The 23,572-nt window shown below is 35.4% G+C and overlaps 5 protein-coding genes across 15 annotated transcripts in view; 3 read left to right on the forward strand and 2 right to left on the reverse strand.

Annotated features, from left to right (window-relative positions):
• Window positions 1-55: 55 nt before the first annotated feature.
• Window positions 56-790, reverse strand: LOC132908139 (uncharacterized). Its single transcript, XM_060961830.1, has 2 exons — window positions 361-790; window positions 56-255 (listed from the first exon to the last, which is right to left on the reverse strand). The coding sequence occupies exons 1-2, from the start codon at window positions 600-602 to the stop codon at window positions 72-74; spliced, it is 426 nt and encodes a 141-aa protein (XP_060817813.1). The 5' UTR covers window positions 603-790; the 3' UTR covers window positions 56-71.
• Window positions 791-963: 173 nt separating this feature from the next.
• LOC132908137 (dolichyl-phosphate beta-glucosyltransferase) lies at window positions 964-2,935 on the forward strand. Of its 3 annotated transcripts, none has more exons than XM_060961825.1 (5): window positions 964-1,216; window positions 1,388-1,562; window positions 1,628-1,824; window positions 1,900-2,008; window positions 2,074-2,935. In XM_060961825.1, the coding sequence occupies exons 1-5, from the start codon at window positions 1,154-1,156 to the stop codon at window positions 2,514-2,516; spliced, it is 987 nt and encodes a 328-aa protein (XP_060817808.1). In that variant the 5' UTR covers window positions 964-1,153; the 3' UTR covers window positions 2,517-2,935. The 3 variants fall into 3 exon arrangements, with proteins under 3 accessions (XP_060817808.1, XP_060817809.1, XP_060817810.1); XM_060961826.1 differs by having other exon boundaries at window positions 2,086-2,935; XM_060961827.1 differs by having other exon boundaries at window positions 1,154-1,284.
• A 168-nt stretch (window positions 2,936-3,103) lies between these two features.
• Window positions 3,104-23,572, reverse strand: part of LOC132908135 (protein dead ringer) — a 147,761-nt gene continuing 127,292 nt past the window's right edge. For 3 of the 7 annotated variants that reach the window (XM_060961817.1, XM_060961818.1, XM_060961816.1), the window contains 4 exons: window positions 13,406-13,761; window positions 11,156-11,528; window positions 10,898-11,106; window positions 8,098-10,695 (listed from right to left, as the gene is read on the reverse strand). In XM_060961817.1, the coding sequence (XP_060817800.1) occupies window positions 10,535-10,695; window positions 10,898-11,106; window positions 11,156-11,528; window positions 13,406-13,761 (1,099 nt within the window). In that variant the 3' untranslated portion in view covers window positions 8,098-10,534. Of the gene's footprint in view, window positions 3,115-8,097; window positions 10,696-10,897; window positions 11,107-11,155; window positions 11,529-13,405; window positions 13,762-23,572 lie in introns of those variants that run through there. The other 4 variants (XR_009658318.1, XM_060961820.1, XM_060961819.1 and 1 more) reach the window with 4 other exon arrangements.
• Window positions 3,256-4,931, forward strand: LOC132908138 (programmed cell death protein 6). 2 transcript variants are annotated; one of them, XM_060961828.1, is made up of 4 exons: window positions 3,256-3,649; window positions 4,015-4,121; window positions 4,280-4,587; window positions 4,666-4,931. In XM_060961828.1, exons 1-4 carry the CDS (start codon window positions 3,594-3,596, stop codon window positions 4,765-4,767), a joined length of 573 nt encoding a protein of 190 aa, XP_060817811.1. In that variant the 5' UTR covers window positions 3,256-3,593; the 3' UTR covers window positions 4,768-4,931. The 2 variants fall into 2 exon arrangements, with proteins under 2 accessions (XP_060817811.1, XP_060817812.1); XM_060961829.1 differs by having other exon boundaries at window positions 3,265-3,649; window positions 4,319-4,587.
• Window positions 5,077-8,988, forward strand: LOC132908136 (adenosine deaminase-like protein). Of its 2 annotated transcripts, none has more exons than XM_060961824.1 (7): window positions 5,077-5,864; window positions 5,943-6,073; window positions 6,147-6,338; window positions 6,420-6,657; window positions 6,739-6,874; window positions 6,967-7,067; window positions 8,719-8,988. In XM_060961824.1, the coding sequence occupies exons 1-7, from the start codon at window positions 5,826-5,828 to the stop codon at window positions 8,746-8,748; spliced, it is 867 nt and encodes a 288-aa protein (XP_060817807.1). In that variant the 5' UTR covers window positions 5,077-5,825; the 3' UTR covers window positions 8,749-8,988. The 2 variants fall into 2 exon arrangements, with proteins under 2 accessions (XP_060817807.1, XP_060817805.1); XM_060961822.1 differs by lacking the exon at window positions 8,719-8,988 and adding an exon at window positions 7,132-7,779.

The raw sequence follows: 23,572 nt of genomic DNA on the forward strand, positions 1-23,572 counted from the left end.
GAAAACAATATACAATCTTCCTAAACTCTATATTTGTTACTAGGAAATTTCCCTTGATTTTTATATTTGTGTTAGATTAATTTGTCCTTAACTCTAAGTTCATCCCATCGACTAATCCATTCCCTTGGACATATAGATGTAAAAACTTGTTTAAACCAAGTGCATACGTCTGATCCCTCGCCTAAAGTACGTTCGCAACGATAGAAATCATGATACATTACCCAACAGCGTAATGTTTGATTTTGTTGTTGAAATCTAAATAACGATATTAAAAATTACTTTAATTCAGAATATGAAAAAGATCAATTTTAATCATATTATAGATGCCAATTAACAGAAAAGTAACATAGTAAAACAAACCTTGGATCTTCACCAGGAAATACAGATCGTACATGTCTCTGTTTGTCTTCCTGTTTAAGACATGGATCATCTTCGTCTACAGTTATAGTTATCTTTTTCTTCGGTTTTCTTTCATCTGTCGCGATATTATCAATCATTAGATATGTATCATTCGTATCATACGTATTATCTTCATCTCTTTTTTGAGAAGTAGTTTTCGTTTCATCCGAAATATTAATTTTATTGTTTTTATCAGAATCCATTATATTTTATATCCATAACTTAATTCATGTACATAAATAAAATATACTATTTATAATAAATTAATTTATAATAAGCGTAGAATGAATTACGCGAAACAAATAATACATGAGACAGAAAATTAATGGAGACGTGAATGTCGATTAGAGTATACTTTATTTTATTGTGACAATTCAGATTTTTTGAACATAATAAATAAAAATACAAATTTGAAAATGTAGAACTCCCTCTATGTGGGCAAAGGTTTATCATCAATTACTTATCAGTTGCTTATGAAGAATTATATTGTATAACAAATTTGAAATTATTTGATTTTTAATATCTCTAATAAATACTAAACTTTCTCTGTGACTATTTTTCATTTTAAATATAGAAATTTTTCGCCAAAAAAATAATAGATAAAATTTGTATTTAGTGCAGCCAACTGCGAAATGTATACAAATTAATCACAACTTCAGAGGCATGTGCAGTAGCACAAGATAAGGAAGGATGGAACAATACGTGTTTTGAAAAGTATTTTTTTGCTAATATTTAAAAACATAATAATATTAATATGATACCGTTAGGGAATTTACTTCTTTATGCTATTTTATTTGCAGTAATATGTATAATTGTGGTACGTTTCTAGGTTATAATTACTATTTGTATGTTATTTAAATTTGTATAAACGTGGCAATTCTATAGGTACATTAATATCTTATAATTATAATTTGTTTTATTAAAATATTGTATATATAGCTGCAATTATTTCTTCTGTATTATAATGAAATTAATTACATACTTTCAGTTTTCTATAATATTATTTGTAATGACAAAACCATATCCAGAAATATGGCAAGATGAGAAGGAAAAATACTTTTTCAATCCAAAAACGAAAAAAACAGAAGCTTTCCCGTCTTTATATGAAAAATGGAGCGTACATTTAAGTGTTATAGTACCAGCTTATAATGAAGAGCAAAGATGTAAATACTGATGCATTAACAGTAATGTTATGAAAACATAATGTGTTTATATATTTAATTTATAGTGCCAGTAATGTTAGATGAGTGTTTGGAATATTTGGAAAACCGTTCAAAAAATGGGTGTACTTATGAAGTGATTATAGTTAGCGATGGAAGTTCAGATAAAACTGTGGATATTGCTCATCAGTATGCATTAAAGTATGAAAACATTAGAGTATTAAATCTTGTTAAAAACAGAGGGAAAGGTGGGGCAGTAAGATTGGTTAGTAACAGAATGTTATGAAATTTAATTTATTATTATTGTCATTATCTTTTATCATAATTATTTTCATTTAAGGGTATATTAAGTGCAAGAGGAAGCGTAATATTATTTGCAGATGCTGATGGTGCTACTAAGTTTACAGATTTAAAAAAGTTAGATGATAATTTGAAAAATATATTAGGATGTAAGTTATTAGGTATAATATAAAGTAAAATTAAATATTTATAGTAACAAAACCATCTTTTCTAGTTGATTATATAGATAAGCCAAATGAAGTCAGTAATTCTCATGCAATAGTATGTGGATCTAGAGCTCATTTAGAGAGAGAAGAAACTGCTAAAAGAACCTTTTTTCGATTGCTACTAATGCATGGATTCCATTTCCTAGTGTGGTTTTGGGGAGTCAGAGGTATTAGGGATACACAGTGTGGTTTTAAACTTATAACACGTGAATCTGCAAGAGTTGTATTTCAAGCTCTACATGTTGAACGTTGGGCATTTGATGTAGAAATGCTATATATTGCAAGAATTCTAAACATTCCTATTATTGAGATTCCTGTGAATTGGACAGAAATTGAAGGATCCAAAATAGTCCCTTTCTGGAGTTGGTTACAAATGGGTAAAGATTTATTTTTCATTTGGTATAAGTATAGAATTGGGGCATGGAAAATAAAAAGATCTAAACAAACGTAATATAAATGTGCACAGAACTCAAAATATTTATAAATAAACCTTTTATTCAATATTTCCACTATAGATAACATCAGATATCATGTTTAACATAATTAGATAATATAATTTACATAGTAATCATGAAATATTTTTCCTTTGTAAGGAAAATTTATAAATATGAAAAACCATAACAAGCTTTATTTAATAACCTTATATCCTGTTAGGATGATAATAATCTTTATTTTAGTGAACAATCATATAAAAAAGTATGATAGACTATCATAAATGTTTTTAAAGAGAAAGAGAGCTGTTTGGTGTTTTAGATTAACTTAATCAAATTGAGCAAGATATATTACTTCGTTTATATATTTTTTCTTTTATCTATCATATGCATTGTAATATGTAATTATCATTATTAATAAATAACACTTTATGAAGAAGTAATTTTTAATTCAATTAGTATAGTTTATTTTATTCCGAGATTTTAAATAATTTTCTAGTAATTTCTTTATACGTACAGTAATATAGTACATCATATAAACAGATCATGACATTTATATACTGAATTCTAGAGAAAATCGTCCAAAGATCGAGTCGTGATTAATTGTAAAAAATTAACCTGGAAGACAAGAAGGTCCTCATTCTGCCCATACGTGGATATGCTATGAATGTCTCAAACAGAGGCAGAAACATTTTACTCGTCTTTGTCTGTCCCACAAGAACGCAAACTTTGTTGACTTTCCATGTTGATTTTTTAGGAGTAGACATGATTCAATTTTCGGATAATTTCCCCTAGCAAACATCAAGACCTGTTTGTATGATCTACAAAATATACTATATAGTTGAAAATAACCAGCCAAATAGTTAATATGATATAGTATATATAAACGTAGTATAGTAACTAGTAACCATACGTTAGAACTATCAGTGGTGTGACGTGTTTATGACGTCGATTTCTGCGAAACTTCTTGCAAATTAATTCGTATTATCTTTTACACTGTTACCATAATCAGTTGCAAAGCAACGTTAAACAGATAGAAGTGTTAAATATAATTATTTCTAATTCTATATTTTGTGAAAATAAACATTAGTTGAAAGATGTCTTTTATATCGCCTATGCCTAGTCGAGAATTTCTCTGGGATGTTTTTCAAAGGTATGTCAAACTTTATTTGAATTTTATTCGTTTATTTAATTCTTTCATATCGAGCATATAACCGAAATTTCGAAATTCAGCGTCATTGATATTTCTTTAAATGGAATCTTATATCTTTTTATACGCGTCCCGATATGATTTTTTATCCTCTATACTTTCGTAAGTATTAAGGTATTTTTATCTGAAAGTTCGTTATTTAAAAGATATTTTAATTTTAATTTGATTGCCTTCCACACACAGTTTTACAAAATTAACATATTTATTTATTTATTCATTTTATAAATAATTGTAAACTAAATACAATTTTTATAATAAATAACATATGACACAAACAAATTTAATGTTTTTTGGTTTGGATATTGCAGAGTTGATAAGGATAGATCTGGTGCAATTAGTGCAGAGGAATTACAGCAGGCTCTTTCTAATGGGACTTGGACACCATTTAATCCAGAAACAGTTCGTTTAATGATTGGTAATTATTTGACTTTATTGTTTTAAATGACCACGTAAATCAATAAAAATGTTTAAAATGCTATACTATAACAATGCGTTCCATAGTTTCTGAGTAGATCTGCATGGTCTTTTATCATATTTAATATGTTTTTAGTTTATCTCATTGCATTCATACAGGTATGTTTAACATTGACAAAACTGATCCTGATTCTTCAGGTATGTTTGATAAAAATCAAAAGGGAACAGTTAGTTTTGAAGAATTTGGAGCTCTGTGGAAATATGTAACAGACTGGGAAAATTGCTTTAAATCATTTGACCGGGACAACAGTGGAAATATCGATAGAAATGAATTAAAAACAGCTCTCCAAAATTTTGGATACAGATTATCAGATCGAATTATAGACACTCTTATACGCAAATATGACAGAGCTGGTCGTGGCACTATATATTTTGATGATTTTATTCAGTGCTGTGTAGTTTTATATGTAAGTATTCATTTGTATAATATTTTGTTAGATTATGTACATTTATGTTTAAAAAAATATATAAATTTTATTTTTTAGACATTAACTTGTGCCTTCAGACAGTTGGATACAGATTTGGATGGTATCATTGTGATTCACTATGAGCAGTTTTTAGGCATGGTATTCAACCTTAAAATATAAGACATTTTTATGCTTGACCAATGTTATTTTTGCCTATGTTGGCACTATTTTTTTTATTGTACAAATACTATACAAACTATTTGATGCCAAATCTGAAAATCTGGAAATTCGAATTTATCTTATAAAGCTTTTTCCATGCCAAATTTAAAATCTTATGTATTTAATGTGCTTGTATGTTCAATTCTTAATTAAGAATTATAAATAATCAGTTATATGTATATATAAACATTACTGGAAAAATGTATACATATAACTAAATTTGATCATAAGCATAAAAATGTTATTTTTATTCTTTGTCTGTCATATATAATATAATAAATAAAAAACAGATATAATAAATGTTACATATAAAAAATATTTAACAAATAATTATTAGATGTTACGAAAAAGTTGAACGTATTTCAGATAAGAAATGTGTAGTTGAGATAAAAAAAAACTGATTAAAATTTCCTCTACAGTATACATTTCATAAATGCTAGACTTGTAATTACTATAACACAGTATACAAAACACATGCCAATTATAGATATATTAAAAATCTGATACTTTCTATACCTTAATACCTTTAAGTATTCTTTAGTGCTTTAATATGAATACAGTTTTTATTTTATTCATAAGGCACCTGCACTTCAAAATCTATTAAATCATATATAAGTTTGATAAAATATGTACAAAGTTAAAGTTATTTTAACTGTATCTTCTCAAAATGTTATATACTATTTGCATTATGTATGAAATCCGTATTTCTGTACTTTTCTATTATTATTAAATTGATTATAAACATATATTTTAATTGAACCTATGTGTACATATGTATATTTTTCACCATCCTATTTATTCATTGTTTGATTAAAAAAAAGTATGAAAATAAGTTATACAATAAATTGAGGAACTAAATAAAGAACATATATGTAAGTACATATGTAGTCACGTATCGAATGCAATTGGTTACTGCATTAATTCTTCAGACTTAAGGAACAGTAGTTTGAAATAAACGACACATTAAAATAAGACGGATATTTTTTATATGTTTAATAAAACTTGATCTATTTTTTATAATGAATTTAGGAAATTTCTGCCGAGCTCTGCCAAAATTGGTATGTAATCTGAAACTTATACAACATAAAACATATAGGTTAATGCTTAAAAGATATCTTTTCTTCTGTGCTTAACAGGAACTTCATGCTCATTTAAATGGATCCCTAAGCATGGATACCTTGAAGAAATTGTATAAAATGCAAAATCCTAATTCAGAAGATTCTGACAAAATATTTACGAGTATAAAAGATTTTTCATCATTAGGCGAGTACGAATGAGTTTTCAATTTCAAATTATATATTGTGTTATTATATTGAAAACGTGCAATAATTGATTCGTAGATGTTTCAAAGTATTTGACATAGCACATTCATTAGCAATAACACCAGAAGCAGTTTTTCATTCTACCTATGAAACAATTAAAGAATTCAAAGATGATAACGTAATATATTTGGAGCTTAGAAGCACACCACGTGTTATTGAAGGGAAAATGACAAAAGAAGAATGTGTAGAAGCAATTATAAAAGCATTTGAGTAAGATTTAACTAAAATGTTTTTTTTTTAAACAATCAATTAAACATCAAAGTACTTTTATCTGAAATTTTACAATTATAGGGTGTGCAAGACTGATTTTCCAAGCATATTATTGAAGTTATTAATATCTATTAATCGTAAACAAGGATACAAAGCAGCACAAGAAAACATAGAATTAGCAATAGATTTTATTAAGAAATATCCCCAATATATCGTTGGACTTGATCTCAGTGGAGATCCAATGACAGGAGGTACATTTTTAGAGTTATTGGAAAAGGCTAGAGTGGCTGGACTTAAAATTGCAATCCATTGTGCAGAGGTAGAGATCAGTTATTTAAACTGAACTTAATCTTGTTGAATCTTTGAACACATTAAGTGTTTTCTCATTTGTCTTATATAGATTTCAAATGAAACTGAAACAATAGATATCCTTGAATTTAAACCAGATAGATTGGGGCATTGCACTTGCATTCATCCCACGCTACAAGGATCAAACAAAATATTTAATTTGCTTCTTAAGTCGAAAATTCCTGTAGGTAAGAATGGTCAACATATGAAAATTTGTTAATTATTTTATACAGAAATATACTGAATATTGTTTTAAATTTGCTTTTTATCTTTTGTTTAGAATTGTGTTTAACTTCGAATGTTCAATGTAAAACAGTACCTACTTATGAATCTCACCAATTTAAATATTTGTTTGAAGCTGGACATCCTATTTGTCTTGGTGTGAGTAGAGTTATTAACATTTATCCGAGTAATTATTTGGAAAGAATATTTTATTTCCTTTTAGACCGATGACAAAGGTGTTTTCCATACATCTTTATCTCACGAATACGAAATAGCTAGTTCAACGTTTGGTTTAGAACGAGAACAACTCATAAAACTTTGCCTATCATCTGTACAATATGCTTTTGCGACATTAGAAGAGAAACAAGCAATATTGTGTAAGATCGAACAATTTGCTAAAGAATATAACGTTACATATTGAAATTGTAATGAGTTATCGTCAATGAGATCGACAATTGATGTCGCTAGATATATGTATAAAAATTTGGTAAAATTTATAAACATTCATTATATACATGTTGTATAAAGGCGTAACGAAGTCATAGATTATTGAAATAAAAGTAATATCGATTTTATTCGTTATAATAATTGTGGACTCGTTTACATGGATTTACAGATAATTAAATTGCTACTTGCGGAGACTAAAATAGTTACTGTGATCAATCTTCTGTTTTTTTTCTTTTTTTTTTTTTAATTGTATATGGTATATACAACGTATATAATAATTATTACAATATTATACCTGCAAATGTGCTGTATTTTTGTTTTGACATTGAAGAAAAAAATTAGTAATACTTACAAACCGGCGTCAGTCTAGTCGGTTAAATAAACATTAACAATTGTCTTATAAACTATGAAAATTATCGAGCGCGGCGAAACTGGTAATATTACATTTACTTTTTTGTTGCTCATTTTTGTATTTGACGTTTTTTAGCAATTTAACGTTTCATGTAATCAATTAAAAAGTAAAACTATGAATTTAGCATCACATAAAAAAGATGGTCAAGAATCAAAATGTCGTCATTAATTTCAAGATCGCCGCAGGAATATTTTTCTTATTTGAGATCAAATGTCTCGAATAAAAATGAAAAAAAGAAAGAAAGAGAAAAGGGGTCAGCCTTTTACCTTCATGCAATAGCAACAAGGATTCCGTTTTTTAATTTTGATTCAAATATTCCTCTTTTGATCATTTTTTTTTTTTTTTTTGTCCTTTTATTAGAACCGTTATTTGCTATCACGTCGTAACAAGATGATAGTAGTAAATATCTGAATAATACTAATAGTAATAATAGGAATAATAGTTATATAGTCATAATATTAATATTGACGATTACGATAATATCGCTCTTAATGATCGCAATAAGAAATTATTTCTATCCTATATAATATTTTTTCTATTAACAGTCTTTTTGGCTAATATTCAAACTATAAACAATAAAACAATTTAATTCTCTCACCTGCATTATTATTAATACGCAGATTCTTAGATCGTCGAGCTAGCCATTGTTATATCGCTTTCGGCTATCGCTTTAGACATCATCATTAGTGAATCATTCGCAAAATCTCTCTCCTGATCTATCCTATGCTTTTTGTATTATTGTTGCGCGGATTATTCTCTAATATCTTACCTCCGCTACGTCTTTATCTTAACAACTATGACTACGGATGGTTTTATTTTCGTTCTGATTGCGTTGCGAATACACTTGTCTTCTATAAAGGATATACGTTTCAATCCTGTATGATTTTTATTCAGCGCGTTACGTACTAAGCATTATGTAAAGTAAACATTGCTATATTTATATATTTATAGATCGATTCGTGGGTGTTCAGTGTTTTATAGTTACTTGACTGCGGTATTGTTATCTAACTGGCCCTAGTATACATCGAGAAACATCCTTATCCATAGTTAAAAAAAAGGGAGATTTAGAAAATTTAACGACGCGTGAGACAATGGCAAACGTGCGAAATGGCGCGGACGGATTAAATATTCGGATGATACGCCGCTAAATGCTATTATATTAAACGTCCGTACCTTTTGCGCACTTAGTATAAAATAAAGAAAATGACGCGAAAGAGTAGAAATATAGAGTAAAAATAAAGAAAATGACGCGAAAGAGTAGAAATATAGAGTAAAAATAAAGAAAATGACGCGAAAGAGTAGAAATATAGAGTAAAAATAAAGAAAATGACGCGAAAGAGTAGAAATATAGAGTAAAAATAAAGAAAGGGGCAGCGATGGTCTGCTTTACCCTTCGTACTATTTCGTGAAGAGCATTCACGAAAGAATCATGTAAAAGAATCGGAGTGAAAAGCGAACGAACGCGTATTTTCATTGTCCGATTCCTTTTTGTCAAAGAACCTGGCTGAAATAAAGAAAGGGAAAAAAAAAGAAAAAAAAAAAAGAAAGAAAGAAAGAGTGAAAGAAAATAAAAATTCTATATCTAATAGTAACGATGATGATATTATGATGATGATGACGATGATGATGATGATGATGATGATAATAATAATAATAATAATAATAATAATAATAATAATAATAATAATAATAATAATAATTACGGTTATAATAATTATAATAATAAAATAATAATAATATTTATGTTTCTTGTAAACTGTCGCATTGAACTCTGTTCCTTTTTCTTGCTCCGGTTCTCCCATACGAATGCAAAATATACGAGTGATTATGTACACTTAACAAACGAGCGACAAGATGGACAATTGTCTACCCACGCATTTACGTAGATGTATATATTTATATGTATGTAATCGCATGTATATATATATATATATGTATATATATATATTTGTATATACACATACACACACACCTATATCCTACATTTGCAATGATATCGTATCGATAATCATGATAAAAACAAATGTACACGTGCTGGTTTAAAATGCTTATAAAATATCTGTAGGAGATTCGATGAAAAAATAATATATATTTGTAGAGTTTGTGAAATAGAAAGTATTCCGTAAATATTCTTAACTGGGAGCATTAAGCTTTAAGGAACAAATTTTGCAAGGAGAACTTCTTTGCTTAACAAGAAAGAAGAGAAAGTTCTATCAGAAATTAACACGCGTCCTTCTTCGAGGATATTTTCCGTTCTAGTTCACCCTTACAAATATGTACTATTTTGTCTATTTTTTTATTTCGTTTTTTAATTATATTATTAAGGTTGAACGAAAGGAAAGACAATGCGAGATCTGCGACCGACATTGCGCCGAGAAGGTTTCCATCGAATGAAAGAAACCGCAAAATACAGAAATACATAATTAAAAAGATATTATCTTTTCATTGCACGCAAATCATACATACATTACCACACTATAATCACTTGCAACATCATCACCCAAACAGCCTATCGTCATTACGATTAAACTCACATATCATATATATTTATACAATTTCTAGGAACCTAGCAGCTATTCGCGCATGATACAAGTAAAGGACAATTTGAGTTGGCGGATGTAAATTATAGTCGTCAAAGGAAAATCAAGTTCCATCATGGCAGACTGCTTCGTTCGTTAACGAGATAGTTACTATTTTTGTTATATGTAGATAATCATCAAGTACGAGGACAACGTGATAGGCTGATGGTTCCTCGATCGCTGCGCATTCACAAAACCACACTTCGAGACGGTTTCGAATTGTTGCTGCCGCATGTTGATGTATCGTTCGTGGTCGTACTGTCATTTTGAGCGAACAAAACACCTTGATACATCACTCCATTTAGCTCCATACTGACTACTAAGGAATTATCACCGTTTCTTCCATCACCTACAACGAAACAATTCATAGAACGAAACATGTGATATTATGGACTGAAATATTATTTAAAAATATTCAAATAGCAAAAAATATCAAAGATAGAAGATAAACGATTCAAATGGAGGTATATATCGATATTATGCAAAGGTGAAATTTGTTTCTTTCCTTTTAAGCAGAATCATACTCGTCCATTTTCCCTTGTTTTTTTTACCTCGATTGGAAATTTTAATGTGCGTGCCGGTAGCGACCGTTGCACTTTTCTCCATCGGACTATCGTCTTGGGAGAGTAATCTTTTTGCTGGCGGGGGCCCAGGTGTATTGGTTAAATCTTGATCTTTCTTTATTTGCATGCTACCACCCGAAGAGGGTGAGCTTTGTCTTACTGGTGATAAGCATATGGGTGATGACCTAAGAAAAATTCTATTATCAATCTTTGTCATTTCTTTGAAATTAAGAGTTGAATTCTTACCTGAGTCCAAGGTCAAGAGCTTCCCTTTGAGGTTCAGGGCTGGGAGGTGCAGGTACCGGTGAGTGTGGGGTCTGTGGCGACATGGGCGATTGATGAGCCATTCCTGGATATAGAGTATTGTTGTTGTACATATTCCACAAGGTCAGCCGGGACATTTCCAGAGCACTGAACGCGCCATCCCTCGGTGGTGTCGAAGGTGGAGGTGAAGCGCTACCTTGTCGATGAATTACGGGCGGCGGTGTACCACCCCCAGCACTTCTAAGTTCTTTGTTTAACAGCTTCACGTATTCGACCATGCGTGCTTCGAACTCGGATGGTGCCATCCCAGGAATAGGTCCTGGAAAGAGTATCGAGGGGAAGAGAAACTGCAGTTCTGTCGAAAGGAGATTGTCGTCAATCATTTAAAAGCTAACTAACGCGTTTGAATAGTTGTTTGGCGGGATATTACGGGATATTAAATTAGAGTGACTATAGTGATTGGCGTGGCTCCATTGGACGCGACGAAGGAAAAGCAGGAAAGCGGTTGGAGGAAATCGAGAAGATCTGCTCCGTCAGAATGTGTCAGGACCAAACTCTCATTTCGACATTCCGACAAATGACTTATCCAAGGTACGGCTTTGCTACTGTCTGTTTCAACCGCATATCCGCTCTTTTTCGTTTAACGCGGTTAAAGCGGATCCGATTTTCATTACTAGTTTGCGAGTGCAATAGTATGATAAGTCATATGTCCCGTTCTTTGTAATACAAGCAATTTTTACATTTAACATGTCGTCAACCAATCTTGAGACTTTTCTCATTTTCATTGGTATTGAGTATACGATTTATATTGTTTTCTTGGACGTTAAAGAAGAATTGAAAGAGAGTCACGCAGAATAATGTTAATTAAGTTGGAGTAGCTGAACTACTAAACCAATATTATTCGTTTCTTACGAAATATTTCTCTTTTTAACCACCTAGCGACACGAAAGTCGCTTTCGTTTGATATAAATTATTCCGAGATATTTCTTCCGTAGGTTTGTGCTTTTTAGTTCGCATCCTGCATTCGAGTCTGTACCACGTGCAGAATTTAAAACGCCATGATACGTGTTGTTCGAACGATTACTATTAACAAATTTGTTGTTCTAAGAAAGAATTTAATACGTTGTATAGTAGAGAGAAAAAAAAGAGAGCACACAGATTGGACGTAAAGGCAAATTCGAGAGGCGGGGCAAACAACGAGCAAATGGGGTGCGAGTCGTAGGAACGAAATTGGTCCGAACCGAGGTCAGAGGGTGGCGAAACAGGGCGAAAAGGGGCGAAGTACGGTTGTGGTAGGGGCGAGAAGGAGGAAGAAAGGGGTAGGGAAGTAGGAATGCTCGTTAGCGAGAGTCATCCGTTAACGCCTGTCTCCCGGAGGATCGTACAATCAATTACGCCTCCTTCGCTCTCGCATCATCATCTCTGGGGAGGCCCGGAACCTTAACTACCGATTTAAAATAAACCCGCTCCTCTTCTGCTCCCTTCCCGACCTATCTCTTTCCTTCGTTCGCATCTGTCTCCTCGCGTACCGCTAACTTTTCATCTAGATCCTCTCAGACTCCGTTTCGACTCCCTCGTTTCCGGTACTTCTTTTCCATTCATCTTAGTTCGAATCGTGCCGAGAATTTCCTGATCTCTTTACGAGCAACGGAATTTTAGAGAGACGAGTCTAAACTTCGATATTAGAACGCTTTTGTACGGACGGCTTGTAGACGTTACTATTTCACTCTTATTATTTTTATGAATACAAATATGAAAAAATGGAACCTCGACCTGTTTCTTTATCCAGCCGTACATTTTATTTTATATTATTTTCTTATTATCGTTGTATCAAATGTTCGTAATCGATCGTAGTATGAAATATCGAAGGTATCGTACCATTAAGTGACACGGAATTTTATATACTCGGTTGTATCTAAACCCTACGATAAGATCGATAAAATGCTTTCCCTAATCAGTGTATGTCACAATTTCGTCACACTGTCACCATGTTAACGATACACATGTTGGTATAAATTGCGGATATTTATGTAAATACATAACTTTACGAACACGTATAATAAAAAAAAAATTGTTTAAAAATTATTTACATAAAAAATGGTTTCATTTACTAAATATCATAAAGAGTGCATCTTATAGCTATATATATAATTGCACCTTATAGCTATATATTTCTACGTATTACGCGTACGTAAGAATTCGCAATTTATTCCTATGCGTATAGTTACTGACCTGCATTGGATTGGCCTGCTATTCCCTGAGTGTGTTGCGGATGATGTGGATGGTGGGGTAAGGGTGTATGCGCGGCGCTCCCATTCACCAGCGATTGCGGTCCATGGTGTTGACCACCAGCCGCTACCGCTGTCACCAACGATAACGGTGACATTTGCGCGTGCAACGCGAGCGAGTTGGGTGTGTGGGGGTTCCTCTGCACGAGACTTTCGCTCGTCGTGCTGCTGCTCGTCGCGTATGTCCCGTAACTGCTTCGGCGTCCCTCCCGACGATTCCCATCGATAGCCGCTTGCAATTCCGCCGGTGTTGATAGGCGTCTCTTCTCGCACTCGTACGGATACAGGTATTTCATGTACCTGGGAGAAAAGTAACCGTGTAGAGGTGCATAGAAAGCCGATAGGCCGCGTGTTGATTTTTCGCTCGTGAGACCGTTATCGCTCGCTTTCTAAGACAATATTGCTTTAAGCCACATAAAGTGCTCTTCGTGTTGCCCCGTCAAATTCGAAACTAACCCCTTAACCTACAATATCGTGCAAGAGACGTGGTACATTGATCGGACCAAACATCAACAACGCGTATGAGAGACGTGGTACGTCGATCTTATTGATTTATTATTTATTTCAAGACGATAAATCTTTCCTGTTCAATGAACAATTGGTAATAATCATTTGTCAAACATCTTGCAAAATAAAATTAGTTATACCTTGCACATGCATTTACATGTCAAAAGACATGCGCGATTTGCACAACTTCCAACGCTCGACCAAACCGTGAAATGGCTCGACGTGTGATCGGCCTTGTTGTTGTTTGTGGTACGCGCTATTGGAGCTTGAAGTAACGTAAGGCAAAGATCTTGCGACTTTTATTACTTCGTGAAAAACTTTTAACGTATCGTCAGAGGAATTCGTTGCTCCGAACCTCGTTGTTAGTGAAAACATCGTTTTCGTATCGGAGAAAAGCAAGTTTTAAATATAAGGGTAGAAATCGGTAAATAGAGAAGAAGACACGCGCGTCGACATTTAAGTTTCAATGGAATTCACGAAAGAATGTAGTGTACGCAGTCGAGAAAAGTTACTTCTTCGTTTAATGACAATAAACATATAAATAATACCGAGGAAGAACACGATATATAGTTATATCTGTCGTTCTTTACGGAAAAGCAGTTTTTAAATTGAATATTTTTATTGTCATTTAATCCCAGCTTTCTATGCGGTTCTTACATCTTCTCCTATACGAATCAAATCAAGTTTTTCTCTTATGACCTTTATATATCTTCCTATAACATTGTAGAAAAAATTAGGATCAGCTTTGTCGAGAGCAAATACATTTACCATTTAGTTAGTTGACAATTGGCTGGAATATATCGTGGAAAGATTAATTACAGTATAACACATAAAATATAAAACAAAACTGATTTTATATCACGAAGGACGTGCGAGTACATGCTTTCACGGAATACGAGATTTTTATAAGAAGACCACAGTTTCTAATAAAAGATATCAATTTATTAATGGAATTTATGTTAGACCAAGACGTGGTAACGGATAATTAGGAATAAGAAATAATTCCTACGTAACGACGGGGGATAGAAATTAAGGGAAAGATAGCAAGAACTGAGAAACCATCATATTTTTTACATTTTTTCTTCTAAACTATATATAATAATAATTTAATGCATAGAATAATAATGGAATTTGTATAAGAACAATATATTACATTATTACCAAAAACGTAAAAATTGTAATATTAATAGCATACGCTTGTTTACGCTCAATCACCTTGAATATTCGATTCTTCGTACTACATATCGAGTCTGGTATCGATTTTGCTAGATTCAACTTTCGCTGCATTTTCGAATTATCTACTATTGTTACGTTACTCGTCGTTCCCCATCGGTTTTCCATAAGTTTGCCATCCGTGGACGAGGACCACCTCGCATTTTCCAAACAGTAAACTGCCGCGTTATCTCATCGACAGATAACAGATCTTCTTTTCTGCATTTTTTGATTTTCTTCAGCAAATGTAATCGTATTTTCCAAAAAGTCCGTATATTGTTCCCAATGCAGTCACGTAAAAATGTTATACGTTGGTGTTTTTAAAAAATGGCTCAGCGCATCTCACACATCCTACCATCGTAACATTTAATAACATTAAAAAAAATAGTAATAAAAAAGTGATATTTAAATTAAAGTAATAATTAAATCAGTTTGGATCACCTGGTTTAAACCTCGTATCATCGGAAAACACAACGTCCTTCCACTTCTCAGAGCGTGTGATTTCCTTCAGATTCCAATCTTATTCTTTATTTACACTTTAATCTTCTATCTTGTCGCAATATTCGTTGGACATGTCACTTGTCACTTCACTGGCATTCATACATCCAGTAGCAATTTTTTTAAATATTCTTGAATGATCCGGGATTCTACGATTCCATCTTGCTAATTTAGTATTACCACCTGCATAATGGTTTTTAGCGTAGTTTTCCGATATTTTTACGCATGGGATGTATTCATTTTTGTAAAAATTTCTCCGATAGATAAACACGCAATTTTTACTCGTCTTTCTGACATTTTAACTATTATAAATTAATAGTTAATAATGCCGACAATATCAATTCTCTTAAGCGTTGCAGAAATGATGAGACACAACCAAATAACTGACCTCGATCCACGAGTGATTTTCCTATAAATAATAACGGAAAACACGAAATTTGTTTTCGCAAACTGTTGCACAAACGTAAGATTGCAGAGATCTATAAAATACGTTCCTTTTTTTCGGTAAATTTTAATGTCCTCGTAAAAATTTCACCACCTTTTTAACCGATCGCTCGACGTTTCAAAAACTGTATCACGTTCCTTCGTAGCAAAGTAGTGAAACTCGAGGCACAGTGATAGGTATTAATCGAAATCGCGTCACGGACGAAGGCAACGTTGTCCATCGAGGCGGAGGAAGACGTCGCGGTTCGCCGGACGCGAAATTGGCAAGGCAGATCCGGACGACGCGCGTGGTACGATGCGTCGCTTAATTTAATCTCGCGTCTCGTATCATTCGTGTCTGTGTCGCTCGACTTTAATGTTCGACCAGACCGTTCTAATTGCACCTGAACGATGCCGTGTGTACGCTTGCGACAAACGAATAGCTTTGAGATGGCCTGTGATTCACAGACAGCTCGCTAATGTCTGTTTCCATTAATTTTGATACGTCTCGATATATCGCGCAAGCAGAAAAAGGATAGCAGAACGATCCGTCTAAAACGAAAGCGTAAAGAGACACCGCGCAAATTGTCTACTGCAATTGTCTACTATTTTTTATAATTTTGTTATCGTGCAAGGAAGGGAAAATAAGGGATAATAAATTCAAAATACACTGGTTTCGTTACGCTTCGTTTTTCACAGACAATGCGCGAACTGTTGTTTATTACAAGCTGAATCTTCTAGATGCCAATTTATAACAGCAAAGAAGAGAGACATCAGAGACAAACGATCCGAAATAAGAGATAAACTATAGCATAGAAATAGACTGTACTCGTATACAGTAGCCTAATCTCGTACAACAACGCGCTATTGTTTACTGGAAGCCAATATTCCTTCGACTTTTCCAATATTTATCGTCGAGTAAGGTACGAGAAATAGTGGAACAACGATTCATAGACGCTAACTGTTTCTCATTGGAACTCGATTTTTTCAACTTTTATATTCGATAAGAAGGGGAAAGAAATAGCGAGGAATTAATGCAAAATAAAACGAAATCTCGACGATACATAACGCGTTGTCCATTGCCTGCTGATAACCGATCTCCTATTTTTCGGATCACCGATTTTTAACGTTAAACGAGAAAGAAGGGATAGAAGAAAATCGATTCGAAATGGAAGCAATAAAACAGGTAACAAGGTACAGAGCCAGCCATAACTCGAAAACCGCAACACGAAATCAACTTCTTCGACGGTAGGAAGACGAGCTTCGAAAAAGCCGAGTAATTCGTAAATATTGTTTATTTTGACGCGCTATCGAAGCCAGACCAAAAAGGAAACCCTCGGCGAAGAGGTGGCGGGAGATCGACCGACGTTCGCACACACGTTCGCGGATAGACATATTCTCGCAAGAGAACCGTGGCCTATAATTCGCGCAGGGATCGTTCGGCTTTTACGATTGTCTGCCAGACTGCGGCCGAAACTAGCCCTTCGGCCCGGTCGTTTTCTCCTCCTCCGCCTTCTCGGTTTCTTTCTCTTTTTCTTCCTTCTCTTTGTCTCCTTTCTTTAACAGCGAAGAATCTTCTCTCCCTCGACGAACCAAAAACTCCGTGCATCTCGTGCGTGAGCAACAACCAACGAAAACAATCTTCAGCCCCATAGTTTCGTCTCAGCTTCCACTGTGTGCGCACGCGAGACTTTGTCCAGGTGTGCGTCGTTGGTTCGGGGCATAAATCTCCCCCCCTCTCTCTCTCTCTCTCTCTCTCTCTCTCTTGCTCAGAGTGATAATCAAATTCGCGCTGCATCGCTCGAACGAAGAAATTCGTGCCGCATAACGAAACCTGGTTTCCGGGGAATTTTCGCGTCCCGTGGCGTCCCTGACGATTAACGAACAACCAGCGAAGATATACTGCCTGATTTTCACGAGAAAAACGAGCTTGTCCGCGAACTTCGTTGGCACGAGCTACGGTGTTTCAGCTTGTTGGCTCTCAAGATTCTGGTATACATCTTGCGCGTATTAAGCTGCCTTCTCACCGAACGAGTGACGAGGAACTTCTCGCCTCTCGTTATTGCATATTTTAAATAGTTCCGACAAATATCGATCTGTAGAAACGTTTCGTTTACGTTGAAGCAACGTAATCGGAGGAAGATTTCTATTTGCGTTAGGTTTCCAAGCGGCGTTTCGTTCTAGCAACAACTTGTCCATACACAGATGCGTTGTGGAATAATCGTCACATTGTACACACCGATATTTCTATCGTTTCTGTTGCGACGTGTTTCTTAAGATCGGTTCCCGATCGAATATTTGAGATCGTGATCTGTTCCCCAACAGATTCTTCGGTGGAAATGCCCCTGTTCGCTTCTAATATGCGAACAGTCGTCGCAGCGACGCGAAGTTACAGACGTTCTCACTGGTGGATATTTCCATTGTAAAGCTTTGTTTGTGAGGAGCTGTCCCAAATAAAAGTCACGAATGTCCACAAAGAATGTTCGTGAATTGTTCGCATAATTTACTGCTTCAATAACGAAAACTAAAAGACAAAAGCATATTTAGGAGGCACAAGAGATATTATTACGGTATTATCCCTTATACAGAGGTATATTATTCATTTCACGCCTCCTAATCATTCTCTAACCGCATCATAAAGTAGAAACCCGAAAAGATCATGTTTTAATGATAATTCAACCGACAACGAATTACCTGAATAAGAAATATATAATTTCTTTGTATTTTCTGCTATGTCATAGTGAGATGCCATTAGTTGGATTGTTGAGATCCCTGCGGTAAAGATAATACTAAACACAAACATACTTGTATAAGCTTTCGTATTCATTTTACAGGCTAAAGGTGACCTGACCACTTTCTGTTCTACCTAACCCGCATTGTCTATTTCTCTATCTTATCCTTAACATTCAACGCTCGGGAACCTTCTTACCAGTTCGAAAGCAGTGTTTATAAAAGTTTACTTAAATGCTCGCAAACAACGTTACTGAAAATATTCAGCCAACGTGGACCGACTTTTATAACAGCAACTTTTCTTATCGATGACAGAAAATCGAAGAAGCATGGAGGAACTGTTTCAAGAAATATGCAATGTCAATAAAGAGTTCCTTCTTGCTTCAGCGAGGACATAACTTTCGTCTTTGGTTACGATATTGACGAGTGAAATATTCAAAGATCGCATATTCGAAACGCGTACATTCGTAAGGATCTCTATACAGTGGCTACAGCAAGTACAGCACAGCATGGTATTTGTTACAGCATTTGTATACCAGCTAATTAGGTTTCGTATCATCGACTCGTACACTTCGTGTAACTACAAAGATTTGATACTACAAAATTGACAAAATGCTTTTCGTCGGAACGTAAGAGTATGTGTCTATACTTTTTGTTGCCAGGTACATATCTAACAAAACGTCTGTTGATCGGTACACACGTCCAACGTATCCGTAGTCGTTAGCTTCTCGAAGAAGACTCGTTTAAACGAACGTATCGTCCTGTCCAGGAGGCTCGAATCGTTGTGTCGTGGTTCGTTGCACCGCGTCGCGCGTATCTCTCGTTTCGTTTCGGAGGATGAAATTTGTTGGAAAGGAAACGAGCTACCATCGAGTCGGACACAATGGAAGAGCGGCGTTGCGCGCGCTGCCTCCCTCGCGGTATAAATAATTACACGTTGAAGACGCGTGGCTCGATATAGTCGTAGCACGGCGATACACTCTCTTTGGCCCCGCGGTAAGCCGCCGCCGTCTCCCTTTACAATTTCGTTTCCTCCGTCTGTCCCTGTTTCTCCGCTGGAGATAACCGGTTGCCGGAATGATGGATGCGCCCGGCGTCCCGACGTTGTGTCGCGCGTTACGCATCGAGCGTCGCGGGGTTATTTTCACGAGTGACGCGGAGAAGCATCACGCCCGTATAATTCACATTAGCCTGTCGTGCATTAATGCGTCGCGCTCTGTTTCACAGACATCTTCCCGATCTGTCCGTTCGTTATTTGATACGAAGATTTACGAGGTTGAATAGCAAGTTCATCCGGCTTTCCTCAAAACACAACGTTAAGTGTCACTGCTTTTGTTTAAAATACATCTAACGAACGAGTAACTTATCTGTTCTCTGTCCTTCTATCTATCTATTTCTTTCTATCGAACGATCTGGAATATAAAACAACCGATCTCTCTCTCTTTTATTACTTTTGGAACGAACCACGTCCACGTATCTGTACGTTCTTTAAATAACTGGTATAAGATTTTTTAAAAATACGTAAGTACAGAGACCAATGAAAGGCGAACAAACCAATTATTCAACCCGGTAAACGATTTGTAGAGGCGACGATCCGAGCCAATAACGAAAATACACGTGCACCCTATTTTTAAGATCGCGTCAAAGAAGATATTACCATTACGCTGCTGTCGTTAGACAACTTTCTAGTTACGAATACAGTAGCGATCCGTGATATTTTTCTAAAAGACAAAAGATTTTTACGGTCGTACGTATCGAACACTAGCGCGAGCAGATTTTACCGATTTTATTTAGAAACGACACCGTGTACAAGTGAAACGCCAATAAATCTTCGTTGCTACGGAAGACAGGCTCGGTATTATATAAATGGATGCATATCGTGCCGATGCCTCCAGCTCGTCGAAACCGCGCGAAGACGATTAAGCGGCCACGCGAATGGAAGCAGCTGTTCCGCGTTCGCGCCTCCTCGCCGAACTTCTGCGCGTGCTTTTCTTCTCGACTGCTGAGAAATCTCGGTGCGCCACTCGGTGCGTTGTACGCCTTAGAACGCCTCCTTTGTCGCGACGAGTTCGCGAACGTTTAATTAATTTCATCCTGCCTCGCCGGCAAAAGCGTCGCGAATCGCGCTACCAGAATAGCCGCTCCCTGATAAATCGACCGTCAAATTTATATTAACTATCCCGCCAGGAACTTGGCGCGCTCGCAAACACGCACAAGGATTTTGGGTTTCATCGAACTGACGTCGAATGGTTTTGCGATTTCAAACTCGACGACGAGGAACAAATTTGAGGCCGGCGACAGTTGCGATGAAATAGTTCAACGTTTGCGCAACTCGCAGCTGATGCCGCAATATCGCTTTGATCAGCAATGTATAGAACTTGCGGCGACTGCGAAGAAATAATTGCAAGTTCGAGGAATTCGAAGGCAACGTTTAAAATATCCAGCGATTTTATCTTGTCGGCGATCGCGATTGACAATATCTACAGAATTTCTGAAACTTATCATTATAATAATTTATTTACAAATAACGTTGAAAACGATGATTTCATTGCGTACATAAAGATGTAAATATTGGTTTGAATTTTTCACCAAATAATCTATATATCGCGAGGACACGGAATGAACAAAAATTGAGCTAATAGCAACGATGTAAGTTGGATACAATTTCATCGATATCTCCTACTCTCTCTACCTGTTCATTCATTTTCCTCCGCCATCGTAACTCGAAATTTGCGCAATTTTGAAATAATATTGAAATAATCATATCGAAGTCATCGATTCGATCTTCGATCGACTATATGGCGGTGATAGTAAAAAATGTCAGAAGTTTGCGCAAAATAATATTTCTTTTCTTTATTCGTTCAAAGAACCTGGTCGTTGCTGCAGTACCAACGAAATGATATAAAGATTCGATTTCGAACAATTTGAAAATAAACGAAAAACAATACTCCGATTTGCGATCAAAAAAAAATTGAATTCGGAGAAACTTTGGTATAAAATCAGTAATTTCCTGCATAGCTGTCGGTGAAATACCTAATTCAAATCGTAACTAGTAAGCAGACAAATCGGAGGATCAGTCTGCTTTTACACAAGAACGGTATTGAAACGATCAGTCAAGAACAATAAATAACATCTTACGTTGCAACCAATCATCAGATGTTTACAACATATATCTATACATAGTGTAATATAAAGTTCCCAGTAAGCGTCTATATATTCCGATCATTGCACGGCTTTTCATGCGGTTTTCACCGTTTTAAACAGTACCTCTCGAGTAAAGTTTTGGCGTGCGTGAAACATTAACTTGTGACAAGGATAAAACAGAAATCGACAATGTGATTTTCTTCCTTTGCTATTCTTTCTCGTCTCCAACCGCTGCCACGATATAGCGGAGCAACACGACCACGCCATTCAGCAATATCCTTCTGTTTTCCGTTTCACGCGTGCGGCATGTCGCAGGTTGTTGACGATCTCGCTGTATGAAAATCGGTGATTCACGGATCGCAGAACGAGTCCAATACAAATTCGCAAAACCGACGTATTGTCAAAAAAGATCGTGTGAGATCTCGGACAAAGATCGAGTACATCGGCTACTTTTAATAATAATAATAATAATAATAATAATAATAAACTTGTATAATATATTGGGTTGGCAACTAAGTAGTTGCGAATTTTGTCATTGCCACCTAATTGTAGAATTACCTATAGAATAGAATAATCTAGAATTGTAATTTACATTAAAAAAAAAAAAAAAATAAAATATGTCAGTCGTGCAACAGACGCAGGACGTAAACGAGTTCGTCGAATCGCAGCACCAAATGGAGATTTTATTTTGACATGCGTTTCGATTCTGAAGCTCGGGGACGTCCTAGGGGACGAGGCGAGGATAGCCGCGTCGACTTCCTCTGGCAGGTGACGAATGGGGTTAACCGGCACGAGCCGGCCGCCACGCTCGCCGGCTTCTTTCCATGGTTTTGAGTGTTCCCAGCACGGTCAGGAGCGTTAATATTGTGCGTTCCCCTGACCGAGCTTCTTTTGTGCCGCCGCCGTGGTTCGTATATTTTTGTTTCGCGGAGAACACGCTGTTCCTGATACAAGCCGCCATCTTAAGCACACAAACATTCTTTCTTGGTGCTCGCGTTTACCAATGGTAATGATGATAGTATTTCCCAAACAACGGCTGTCCAAAAGACGTGGAGCACCCTTTGATGTCCCCTCGACTATTCTTTTCTCGCTTCTTTATTTCGCATTTACATCTATTACACTCGAATCGATCCACGGTGTACGCGTTCGTAATCACTCTGCGCTCTTTGAATCATTTCTCACGTCGTTTTTCACTCGTGATTTTCGCCGATCGTTAGAACGTTTCTCAAATTTCAGGAACATGCGAGGAAATTGTTATTAGTATGCGTAATTCTTTTGCGTCCAGGATGAACGTCAGGGACCACCTTAAATACCAAAGATCGTTCTTCGATCGTTTTCTCTTGCGTATCAACGTGGATGGCCAAGCGTAGCCTCGTTGCGTATCAAAATGCGATGCAAAGATCGCTCGTTTCTCGGCTTTTCCTCGTTGTATCCTCGTGGACACACGGAAAAGCGATCTGGTAAAGCGATTACGACAGATAGACGAAACGAGTAAATAGCTCTTCTGCGTGTAATAATCGAAGGATGACACGATACCGTTCGACCAAATTTGCGCTCAAAAAAAGCCAAATTCAAGGTTGAATTTTCTTTCGCGAAC

The sequence above is a fragment of the Bombus pascuorum genome, chromosome 6 (assembly GCF_905332965.1).
Source record: "Bombus pascuorum chromosome 6, iyBomPasc1.1, whole genome shotgun sequence".
Lineage (NCBI taxonomy): Eukaryota > Metazoa > Arthropoda > Insecta > Hymenoptera > Apidae > Bombus > Bombus pascuorum.